Below are 12,226 nucleotides of genomic sequence, written 5' to 3'. Positions count from 1 at the left end.
CCCCCCCGCCACACCTCCAGGCGGCCCTGGACCAGCCCTGTACTCACCATGGGCTGGGAGGGGCTGGACCCCCAGCCCCCTTCCCTGGTCGCACACCCACTCAGGGCAGCATTTTCCTGGGACCTCCACCTTCTTGGGGTAGGGACAGTCCCAGCTGGGCAGCCGCACGTCCTCGCTGCACAGGGGCACACAGGTGAAGCCGCCATCCTCACAGCGGCAGCGGATCCTGCAGTGCGGCTGGAAGGTCTCCCCATCCCGGTAGAGGCGGCCGTTCACCTCACAGCTGCCCTCATCTTCTCCCCCTGCAGAGGAGAAACCGGATCTCCATCGGTGACCTCCCAACTTTTCCCTGGGAGGGCTGCACTGGCCACATCCTCCACGGGGTCCTCTCTGCAGAGCTGGTCTGGATCCCGCTGGGGATGCAGTGCCCTTACAGAATCTGAGCGCCGCAGGGGGCTCCAGCCCCGAGATATGCACCCCCGCCCCATTGCCATACTGCCCTGTCGCCTTCAGGAAGACAGCATGCTGCATCCTGGAACAGGCTTTGTGGGAAGATTGGCCTGGTTTCAGCTCTTTTATTAGCTATGGACCTTGCCCAAGTGATGTTACTTCTTTTAGTTTCCTCACCTGCAAAATGGGTTATAATGGTACTTATTTCACACGGTGTGATATAGACTAAATGAAATGATATTTGGAATGAATACAACATGAAGGAGACCTTCAATAGATCCTCGCTGCTCTGTTGTTATTATTAGAATAATTATTATATATTAATAATAATATGTTTTTAAAATATATAAAATATTACCACTATTATATACACACTGAGATTTCATGTCACAAACTTTCCTTGTCCATCTGCTGTATTATAGTCATCACTGTCAGGTCAGGGCTCAACTTGCTGGCTGTGTCACTTTGCGTAAGTGACTTAACTTCTCTGAGTCACCTTAATAGCAATGATGAGAACAGTAATTCGTACTTTCAGTGAGATGAGATAATGTGTACACAGCATCTAGCACACGGCTAGGCATAGAGTAGGTATTTAAGAAACACTCTTTGGATGAAGCCCTCAAATATGGGTATTATGGCCTCTTCCTCTATTGGACATGAACCCCTTAAGGGCTGGGGCCAAGAGGGTTCATTCTGGCATCACAGAACCTCAGGAAATGCCCTTCAAATGAATGCCTGGCACAAGACTCAGCACATGAGAGACAATGATAAAATAGTTCTGACTCCTTATCACTTCAGAGATATATATCGTGCCCCTCCTGTGTGCCAACCACTGTGTTCCTAGACAGGACTAAGACCCAGTCCTTACTAAGAGGGATTCAAGGGCCAGTGTGGGGGACAGGTGTGAATGTCTCCATCTCCAAGACAGAATAAAGTAAGAGCCCTGGAGAGGTGTATGTGAGCTGCTCAGGAAGTGCAGAGAAAGGGACAATTAGGAGGGTTTCCTGGAGATGTGGGTGGCACTGCACCTGGGTATGGGGGAAAGGACTCATGGGAAGCTGGTTTTCCCAGGTCTTCTGAGAAAAACCTCGAATAGATCCATACACATGCAGGAATTTTGGAACCACACAGACCTGGGTTCAAATCCCAGTTCCCTGCTTGCTAGCTATGGGACCTGGGACAAGTTATTTCACCTCTTTGAGCCTCAGTACCCTGCTCACAAAGCCCCTGGAGGATCAAATGAGCTAGTGCACTTAAAGGATTTTGCCCCAAGCCTGGGACCTAGTAGATGCTCACTAAATGGGAATAGGTGATGCTATTCCTTTGGGCAGGACAGGGCCAGTGTCACCCCCATCTCCTTGCTCCTTCCAGGCCACAGCCCTTTGGTTCCAAATCCCTGACCTTTTGGCCTGGACCATGTGGCCACTGGTTTCCAAGAAACCAGAAGGGTAGCTGCACCTTAATCCATAACCCTCAGGCTGGGTCTCCCAGCCAGACTCCTGGGGCTGCAGCCCTGGGGCCTCCTGGTCACTGGAATGACCTGGTAAACAGAGGGATTATTTAGGAAAGTCAGCTGGAGGGAGCGATAATTTTAGTAAGATTTCCTGGCACCTCTCCTGGGTCCTTCAGCTCAGAGCTAATTGGGAGGTAGGTAATGATCCCTAGGCAGCCACTCCCCACCCCGGGATCTGTGTGAATCCATGTGCGTGGTCCCCGACACCATGAGGCACCTTCAAATGTACTGGGATTTGGGATCCCCCCCAACCCATACACACATACTGCTGCCAAAACCCTATTTCTCCTTCTGGGCCCTCTCCAACGGCCCCCTTGTCCAGAAACTTCCCCCAAATAACTTCAGGGTGCAACCTTGTCATCTGGTAATTTCTGCATCCTTCTTTCCCTCTGAGAGTCCCTTGCAGGAGAAGGAACAACAGGGTCTTTTTGTTTTTTGTTTGTTTGTTTTACCTGCAGCCACTTGCACACTGTGTGACCTTAGGCAGGTGACTTAACCTCTCTGAGCCCCAGTTCCCTCATCTGCAAAATAGGGATAATAATAGGACCTCCCTCATTATTAAGGTTAAAATGAAATCATGTATATAAAGGATTTGTTCACAGTACATGCTCCATAAACAGTGCCTGTTACTGCTAGCCCCACCAGAACTGTTGTTATTATTCATGCATTCAACAATTATTTATTGAGTGCCTACTACGTGCCAGACCTTGTTCTAGGTATCTTGTGATACAGCAATGACTGAGACCAGCCAAAATCCTGCCCTCACTGGAGCTTTCGCTCCAGTGGAAATAAACACAAGAAACAAGGTGGTGTTTGTGATGTCAGATGGCGATTAGTGCTAGAAAAATAAAGGAGGGCAGGGCTGTAGTTTTTAAATGTGGTGATCGGGAAAGGCCTCACTGAAAAGGCAATATTTGGGTAAAGATGTGAAGGAGGTGAGGGAACTCGCCATACAGATATCTGGGGGGAAAAGGGCTGGGAGCAGGAAAAGCCAGTGCAAAGGCCCTGAGGTGGGAGCGTGCCTCACCTCAGTATTTAAGGAGCAGTGGGGAGGCCACTGTGGCTGGAGCAGAGAGCAGGAGGGAGAGAGGGAGTTAGATGTGGTCGTAGAGAAAACAGGAGCAGGATCCTGCAGGGTCTTGTCGCCCACTGAGGGGGCTTTGGTTCTTACTCTGAGAAGATGAGAAGCTATTGGAGGCTTTTACGCAGAGGAGGGAAGTGATCTGTGACCTGATTTATGTATTTAAAGGAGCCCTCAGGCTGCCGTGTTGAGAACAGACTAGGGGCCAAGGACAGAAGCAGGGAGACAGTTATGGGGCTTCTGCAAAATCCAGATGAGTAATGAGGGGGCTCAGATCCGGTGGTAGCAGTTGAGGGACTGAGAAATGTTGGATTCTTGAAATATTGTAAAGAATTTGCTGGTGGGTAGTGAGTGGGATGTGAAAAAAAAAGAAGTCAAGAATGACTCCAGAGTTTGAGGCCGAGCCACGGGAGGGATGGAGACGCACTTGGCTGAGCTGGGGAAGCTGCACGTTTAATGCCAGGGAGATCGGGAGCTAGTGCTGGACACACACGCAACTCGGAGTTGGTCCTCAGTGAAGAGCTGTCCAACTAGGTTGTGAGAGGGGAGATTTGGGGAAGCATGTTCCCTCCAGAGCCAAGACCTAGACTCAGCCTCTGTGAGGTCTTAGCTGGCTCTGGCTCATCCGTGGCTTCACTAGCTCCCAGCCTCCAAATTTGGTTCCAGTCGTTAAACATTCATGAGCACCACTGTGTCGCCTGACCAGGGCTGGAAGTGGCAGGAAGGAGCAAGGACCAGGTAAATTCTTGGCCTCCAGGTATTTGAAATTTGAATCAAGGTGGAATACGAAAAGCTCCTTAATAAAGTTAGTGACCGTAACAGCCACTATGTACTAAGCATATACTGAGCGTCTGGCAGTAGAGTGTTAGAAACAAAGATTGTGGAGCCAGCTCCCTGAATTCAAATCCCAGCTCAGCCACTTCTGAGCTGTGTGACCTTGGGCAAGTTACTTAGCCTCTCTGTGCCTCTTTTTTCCATTTACAAAATGGGGATGACATTAGGACCTACTTCATATGGTTGTTGAGAGATTAAATGAGGTGATATTTGTGAAACTCTTAGTGCCTGGCCCATGGTAAATGCTAGGCAGGTGCTCAATAAATAAATTCTGCCAAGTGCTTTACATGTGTCATGGCTTAGCTAGATAATAGCCTTGTAAGCTAAGTGTTACTTGTCTAATTTTTTCTTTAGATACATTTTTATTAGCAATCATCTGTAAGTTTATAAAACACATCTCCCCTCTCTCATTAGTATACTCTACTTATCAAAGAAAGTATTTTACAGGGATTTACTGTTGATAACTTTATGTCTATAATTTTTGTTTTTTAATAAGGCTTTTCCTGTACATAGACTTATTGTCAATGATTCATGGGCTTTTCTTCCTCTCTTTCTCTATCTCTCGTTCTTTTTTCTTTTTTAAGCGTTACAGCCATGTAGATGAGAGTGGTAAATTGCTCTACAAGTCTTATTATTTAAAAAGAAAAAAAGGGAACAGAACAGTCCTCACCTCTTTATAGTTCTCTAAAGCAGTGGTTCTCGACTGGGGATGACTTTGCTCCCCGGCATCTCGTGGGTAGACACCAGGAATGCTGCTAAAAGTCCTACACAGAACAGCAGCCCCACACAGAGAATTATCCAGTCCTAGAGCAAAGTTGAGAACCCCTGATTTAAATCCCCAGAAAGCACAAGGCCTAGGGTAGTAGAAGATGTAACATGCCCAAGGTCACTAGCAAATAGCAAACTCAGGATTCAGACTGTCCAAGGGCTCCCAATCCCAGAAGAGGACAGAATGGAATGTTGCTTTAGAGCCTGCCTGACTCAGTCCCCAGCTGTGTAACATTAAGCATGTCCATTAGTATCACTGGGCCTCAGTTTCCTCATCTATAAAATGGGTCTGAAAGTACTTACCTCATAGGATTATTGTGAGGATTATGTGATTTAGGAGGTAAATGCTTAGCACAGTGCCTGACACAGGTTATGCCCTAAATAGGGAGTTGCCCTTTCATTTTTCACAAGAGTGTGGTTGTGAGGGTCCTGGGAAGGGATGATGACTTCTGGTTTGAGAAATCTGGGAGGGCTGCTCAGGGGAGGAGGTGTTGGAGCTTGGCTTTGAAAGTCGGCTATGATCTGGACAGACAGGAAGAAGGAGGGTGGGTTGTTTGGGTGGTGGCCACAATCTGAGCAAAGACAAAAGAAAAGAAGAGGGGAGTGAGCTTAGGGAACCCTGTGTCACCAGGTTTGGCTGGGAGAGAGAAGGGCTCCTCTTGGACTCAGGACCACAAGGCCTTGACTTCCCCCCCAAACACCCCCTCCATCAGTCCCGCAAACCTGCTTACAGAGGCACATGGACCCCCGGCCGCCAGGGCCCGCCCCGAGCTGGCACACCAGCCCCTGGCTGGGGTCGCAGACGTGGAGATGGTCGCAGGGCTCCCCCAGCCGCCGTGCACATATCCGGCAGCAGTTGCAACCATCCAACACCAGGGGCACCCCCTGTGGGCATCGGGGTGGTGGCCAGGGACAGGTACACGGTGTTGGGCACAGCTGGGCACACACCTGCAGAGACAGAGACCTCACTCAGCCATGGTCGTTCAAGGTGGATAGTGAGCCCCTCACAACTAACTCCTTCTCTGCCAGTGTAGGGTTCACACCTTGGCCCTGGAGTCACATAGACCTGGCCTTGGACCCCGGCAGCCCCACGGCACTCCCTAAGAGACAGCATGGCATTGTGATCATGAGCAAGGGCTCTGGACTAGAGTTCCGGAACTAAGTCTGCCCCTTATTAGCTGAGCAATTTTGGGGAAGTTACTTATGCTCTCTGAGCTTCAATTTCCTCATCTGTGAAAAGGGGGCAATAACGTTTAACTCGGAGGATTGTTTTGAGGAGTACATGAAATGTTGCATATTAAACCTTTAGCACATGGCCTGGCGTGCAGTAGACACTCCATGCATCTGGCTATAATGATCTTTATTGTGAATTACGATAAAGGGCTTAGGGTCTGCCTTCTAGGAGCTTACAGGAGGGCAAAAGCAACAAAAGGAAGGATTAAAATGACAGGGTACTATTCATTTTTTAGCAGGTGGATAGTGGATATTTATCTTGAGGGCTGAATAAATCAAACAGTATCATGGATGTTTTTTGATCTTTGGAACAATCTAGAATATGTTTCTGGATGAGCATCCAATCAGCCAGGAAACCTGATAAAATACCGACCCCTAGGCCTCCTCTGGGACTTACCAAATCAGAACTTTCAGAGGCTGAGCCCTCAAATCTGTTCTTAACAGGGGCTTCTGATGCCCAGCTAGGTTACTGGCACCTCTGCTCCAGTCTAAATCCCTCCCCCTGCCATGTAAAGATAGGGGAACTGAGCTCCAGATAGAGCAAGGGACAAAGTCCTAGTGGGTTAGCTGCAGGGCTGGGAGCCTGCTTCCTCATTGGGGATCCAGGAACCCAGATTTGGGATAGACATTTCCTGTAATAGGGAAAAGCCTTAGGAACCCACCCCCAGGGGCAGCTCAAGGTATCAGTCCAGGCATCCTGACTGCCCCTCCTCACTCAGGGCAGTGAAACAACCAAACCAGAAACCAGATGCCCTGGGCTCCCCATATGTCCATTGGAAGGTAGGGACCAAGGACCATGCATAATTCAAGATGTTACCAGTGGCCGCATCTATGGATCCTTGGAGGACTGGAGGGTTTTATGCAGAAGATGGAAGACTTGCAGTTTAGGAAGATGAAATGAATGACCTCCTAAGTCCTGTGTGGCCCCAAAGCAGGCAATGACCCCCTTACCCTAATCCTCACCTTTCCCACCCCTAGGACTCCCTATCCTGCAAACCTCTGCAGTTCCCATGCTGGCCACTAGGGGCTGCCCCAAATTGGCAGACCAGTCTCCGGTGGGGGTCGCAGACCAGGGGGCACTCACAGGGCCCCCATCTAAGATGGCACTGGTAACAATAGATGCAAGTGTACAGCTCTGTGCCTGGAACCTCACGAAGAGCGAGTTTCCACTTCCACAGGCATTTCAAGCAGGAGACTAGGTGATACCAGATTCTAGAGAAGATGGTCTAGCCTCACCCCTCAGAGTGTGGTCTGGACCAGCAGCAGCCCCATCACCTGGAAGCTTGTTAGAAATGCAGCATCTAGGGCCCTTCTTTATGAATCTAAATCTGCATTTTAACAAATTCAGAGGTGATTCACGTGGAATTGAGCTGAGAAAAAATCGGCTGGACTTTGGGGGTCCCTTCCAAACCAGAGGTTGAGCTCTCTTGGTTGGTGGGAAGTGGGGGGCCTTTGACCAGAACTGACTCTTGCGTCCCTCCCTCCCGAAAGCGGGGATGCCAGGAGATAAGCCTTCTGCTTTGCACCTGGGTTCTCACTTTGGGCTCTCTCTACGGGGAGAGCTTGACAGGGGCCGGATCTGCAGGTCCTGACGGGCCCAGGAGAGGCCACTGATAACCCCAATGATTATGGTTGACATTTACTGTGGGCACACCGGGTGCCGAGCACTTTAACGTGCTAATTTAACCCTCCAGTGTGAGGTACCAGCATTACGTCCATTTTAATTCCTTTTTTTTTTTTTGGCTGCACTGTGAAGCATGCAGCATCTTAGTCCCCCGACCACGGATCGAACCTGCGCCCCCTGCAGTGGAAGCATGGAGTCCCGACCACTGGACTGCCAGGGAAGTTAAGCATTATGCCCATTTTAAAGACGAGGAAACTGAAGCTTAAAGCAGTGTAGTGGTATCACCACTAAGCGGTAGAGCCAGGATCAGAATCCAGGTTTATGTGAATCCAAGGCCCAGTCTCTTAATTGCCACACCTACCTCTTGTCCCCTAGCGGCTCTGATGCCACTTAGCCTCTGCCTCAATTTACCCATCTGTTCAAGAGGGATATCAGGGAGGGTGTTTCAGCATAGCCAAGAAGAGATAAGTCCTCTCTGGTATCCCTCTATCTCCGTGCCCTTTCTAACCACCCCGTCCCGTTGTTCAGGTAGCCCCATCACACACTTGGTTTCCCCAGACCCTTGCTGTGGTCCCCAGGAGGCAAGAGCCCTGGACAGGGAATCATCCGGGCAAGAGTTGAACTCCAAGTTCTACCACTGACTTGCTGTGTGGCTTTGGGCACTTCACTGAACTGTTCCGTGGGGAGGGAGCTGTTTCCTCCTCAGTAAAATGGGGTGGAGACCACCTGTCCTGGAGTCGTGACAAGGATTTAATGAGATCACCACCAGCTCTAGGTCAATGTGACTTGGCTTGTTTCCAGGTCTCTACCGCCTGCCCCTGTCCACAGGCCTGAGCCCTGCCTGCAAGACTTGGAATTCTCTCTCTGCGGATTGTTGCGGCTTTCATGTGTGTGATGACTAAGTTCCTGTGTTCTGTGTGGGATGCTCCCTGGAGCCTGGGAAGAATGGAGGGCTGGGGGAGGTGAACGGTGAGTCTAGGACCGCTTCACTTTGGCCTTTCCTTAAATCCTAAGCCCAGAACCCCAAGTCCCCTGCTCCGGCTACCCACGCTACCCTCCCTGGAATCATGTCCTGCACACCCCCTTTGGAAGAACAAACAGCAGGATTAGGATGCCAGCAGGGTTCTCAGCCTTCCCCCAACCACTGCTTGGACCCAGGATAGAGAAAAGTTCCTGCCTGTGATCCTCAAAGGAGCATGAAAATACAGTGAGATCGTGGCTTATGGGGGGCCAATACCCATGACACCAGGAACCTATTTGCTAAGGTGATGGCAGGCTCAGCAACCGTGGCCTTGGTTCAGGTTGGGGGTGGAGAGACAGACTGCAGTCCCCCCTGCCTCACACCCAAGCCTATCCTGGGTTCTATCTCCTCTATTGCTCTGATGCTGTGTGGTTTTGAGCAAGTTGCCTACCCTCTCGGAGACTCGCTTGACTGAAAACAGGTGATAATAATTCCTTATGGGGTTATTGGTCATGGTAGGCGAGGTGGATGTTCCACAAGCCCTTTGAAAATATCCCAGGAGAGAAGGTCATTATTCCATGGAGCTGTCTCCTTATCCACCTCCAGCTAGGGTCAGCAGGCCACTCACTGCCTGAGGGCCCAGCAGCATTAATGCCCCTGTGGTATGAACATTCCAATTAGCTGTGCACCGACATCCATTCAAATCCTGGCTCACAGGCAAAGCAGGCCATGTCTTGAGTCTCCCCATTTATAATGAGGAGACCCACTTCTGTCTGTAGGGGAGCTATGGGGATTGGTAATAATCATAAAAGTCCTCTCTTAAACATTTGCCATATTCCAGGTTCTGTGCTAAGCACTCTAGGTGAACTATGATAAATGATCTTCACAAAGGCCCCATGAACATTATACCCATTCAACTGAGGAAGCAGCTGAGGCTCAGAGAGGGAAGGAGATTTGCCTGGGGTCACACAGCAGAGCTGGCCAGAGGCAGCTGTCTGGACATCAGAGGGGGGAAGCTGAGCTGAGCCCCACACAGGAGGCCTGCAGGAATTCTCCCAGGGGGTCCCTGGCTGTGATTTAACACCTTCCCCACCACACCAAGGAAGCCAGCAGTACATTTTGGGGCCTGGGGCCCCCTTACCTTGGAGAAGAGGCAGAGGAGGGAGAAGGCCAGGAGGTGGGTCTGTGGTGTGCGGCAGCTGAGGCTCAGAGAGGGAAAGAGATTTGCCTGGGGTCACACAGCAGAGCTGGCCAGAGGCAGCTGTCTGGACATCAGAGGGGGGAAGCTGAGCTGAGCCCCACACAGGAGGCCTGCAGGAATTCTCCCAGGGGGTCCCTGGCTGTGATTTAACACCTTCCCCACCACACCAAGGAAGCCAGCAGTACATTTTGGGGCCTGGGGCCCCCTTACCTTGGAGAAGAGGCAGAGGAGGGAGAAGGCCAGGAGGTGGGTCTGTGGTGTGCCTCTCATGTCACTGTGTCCCCACGGAGCCAGCTTTGAGCCTGGGAGGCAGAACCTGTAAGTCTTTATGTTCCAGCAGCTGTGAGGTCACTCCCAGGCATGCACACACACACACCACACACACACACACACACACACACACACACACACTTGCACACACACATGCTGGCCTTTGTAGCCCTTGTTTCTTTCCCATTCTCATCTTCCCACTGATGAGCCCATTTACCTGAAGGTGAGACTGTGGAGGCCACCTGGGGGGTGCTTGCCAGTGTGTGTGTGTGTGTGTGTGTGTGTGTGTGAAAGCCAGAGCCAATGCCAGTGCCAAGAGCCTGTGACAGGCTGGCAGGGGCCTCTCTAGCTCCTCCCAGCCCAAGAGGGGCCTCTCTAGCTGCAACCCAGCCCCAGCCCCCCTGCCTGATCCCAGGGACGGGGGGCTGTTGATCCAGGAAGTGCTCAGCAGACACCCCCTTTGCAAAGCTGACCCGAGTCCTTCCAAGCCCCGTGGCCTGGACTCCGGGCGGCTTTGGCGGGCCTGCGGTTTCTGGCAGGAAGATTGGCAGCCATCCAGAGGCGGGTGTGACCCAGAGCAAAACTTCCCTGGGAGGCCTGTTTGCTTTTGGCGAAGAGGGGCCTCCCCATGGCCTGCTTGTTGGGCTCTGGAAGGTGGCCCGTGGTGGATGAGCCCGTGCAGGCTGGACCTAGTGTGTGCCCGTTCTTGCTGGGCCCTGCTAGGTGATGTGGAAGAACCAGATGCATTTTGCTGAATTCAACCAACTCTGAGGCCCTCTCTGTTGCGTCTCCAGCCCCTGCAGAGGGGGCAAACCCAGAGGGGGAAAGGACAGTGGGAGAGCAGGTGGACTTTCTGGGAATATCGAGGAGGGGTCCTGTTCAGACCAAGGGTAGGAGACAGATCTCTGGAGGAGGAACCAAGGCGAAAAGGAGTTAGAGAGGGCAGAACATTCCAGACAGAGGGAACAGCATGTACAGATGCCTAGAGGTGGGGGAGAGCGTGAGAGCAGTTCCTGTTCTGGGAGACAAAGATGCCTGGTGTGTCTGGAGCTGACAGTGAGGTGGGGCGCGGTGCTACACATGGGGAAGTAAGACACATGATATTCACACCGCCAGCATTTGAGGAGCATCTACAACGTCCCAGCCACTGGGATGGGGGAGTTATAAAGACATGACCTTTGACTGTAGAATTTGGCAAAGATAATACTAGAGGTGGTGTCACGTGGTGGCTGGAGAAGGCTTTGGCCCCCATCATCTCCCCCCAGTACGCCGAATCTCAAAACGATGGAGCTGGACAGCAGAAAGGTCCAGATGGTGTTGGGTGCAATTCCAGGAGAAGGAGTTGATGCAGATGGAGGTTGGAGATGAAAATGTGGGATTTGATCATTTATGGCTGGAGGAAGTGACTGAGGGCGAGGGTTGTGCGTCCACAGACTTGGGGCGAAGGAGATACAGTGTTCTTTATTAACGAATACTTTTGTTTGAGTCAGAGGCATGCCTAGGATATTTTACACACACAGTGGATCATTTTGGAGCACACATCTCCTTCATACAACAAAGTATGATCTGTAATCATTGAGATGAAACACATATGTTTCATGTATGAACTAGAATTTGCACTTACCAGGCAAAAACGTTACCCTTTGCAGTTCACACTGTTTCACTTTTCTAAATTTTAGACACAAGTCAAAATTCCAAGGAGTCGCCTAGAATGACAAACTTGAACTGTGTATATCTTCGACTTCACCATCACCCGACAGTCATTGTTTCTTTGAATCTACTAGTGAGATGCAGAAATATGTAATACCGCAGGGCTGGAGACAGGAACTGTACTTGGAGCAAGCATGAAAGATTTCGAACTGTTAGGAACTGATTATCTTTGTGAACATGTGTTCCTGACTCCACCTGTGCTCACGGTAACTGTATTCCTAGAAATTCGATAAGAAATTAAAATGTGCTAAATTTGAAGCTTACCTACATAGTATTAAAATTCAGCAGTCACCACAACAATTGTTTAGAATGTACACCAATAAAAGATTTTTTCAGGATGTAGCATTTTCCAACTGACATTATTTAGATTTGCCAGTGCATGGTGATAACAAAAAGCAGACTTTTTTTTATCATCAATTTTATCCTTAAATTCTCTATGGGCAATGTACCCCTTTTATTGTCTGTCCCCAGGGAAAACCACTCCCCCATCCTATCCTTGCTAGGGTCACTGGTTTTAATAACAATGAAAATGATTGTGTATTGAGCACCCAGTGGGAGCTAGCCCTGTGCTAAGTACATTT

The 12,226-nt window shown here is 50.3% G+C and overlaps 1 protein-coding gene across 1 annotated transcript in view; it reads right to left on the bottom strand.

Annotated features, from left to right (window-relative positions):
• Nucleotides 1–10,089, bottom strand: part of CCN5 (cellular communication network factor 5) — a 12,172-nt gene extending 2,083 nt beyond the window's left edge. The window contains exons 1-3 of the mRNA XM_007464777.1: nucleotides 9,876–10,089; nucleotides 5,378–5,594; nucleotides 48–302 (exon numbers count right to left, since the gene is read on the bottom strand). Coding sequence (XP_007464839.1) covers nucleotides 48–302; nucleotides 5,378–5,594; nucleotides 9,876–9,935 — 532 coding nt within the window. The 5' untranslated portion in view covers nucleotides 9,936–10,089. The remainder of the gene's footprint in view (nucleotides 1–47; nucleotides 303–5,377; nucleotides 5,595–9,875) is intronic.
• Between the last annotated feature and the right edge of the window lie 2,137 nt (nucleotides 10,090–12,226).

This window comes from Lipotes vexillifer, unplaced genomic scaffold (assembly GCF_000442215.2).
Source record: "Lipotes vexillifer unplaced genomic scaffold, Lipotes_vexillifer_v1.1 scaffold53, whole genome shotgun sequence".
NCBI lineage: Eukaryota > Metazoa > Chordata > Mammalia > Artiodactyla > Lipotidae > Lipotes > Lipotes vexillifer.
Note: the sequence above shows the minus strand (reverse complement) of the source record. Positions and strands in the feature narration are given on the sequence as shown.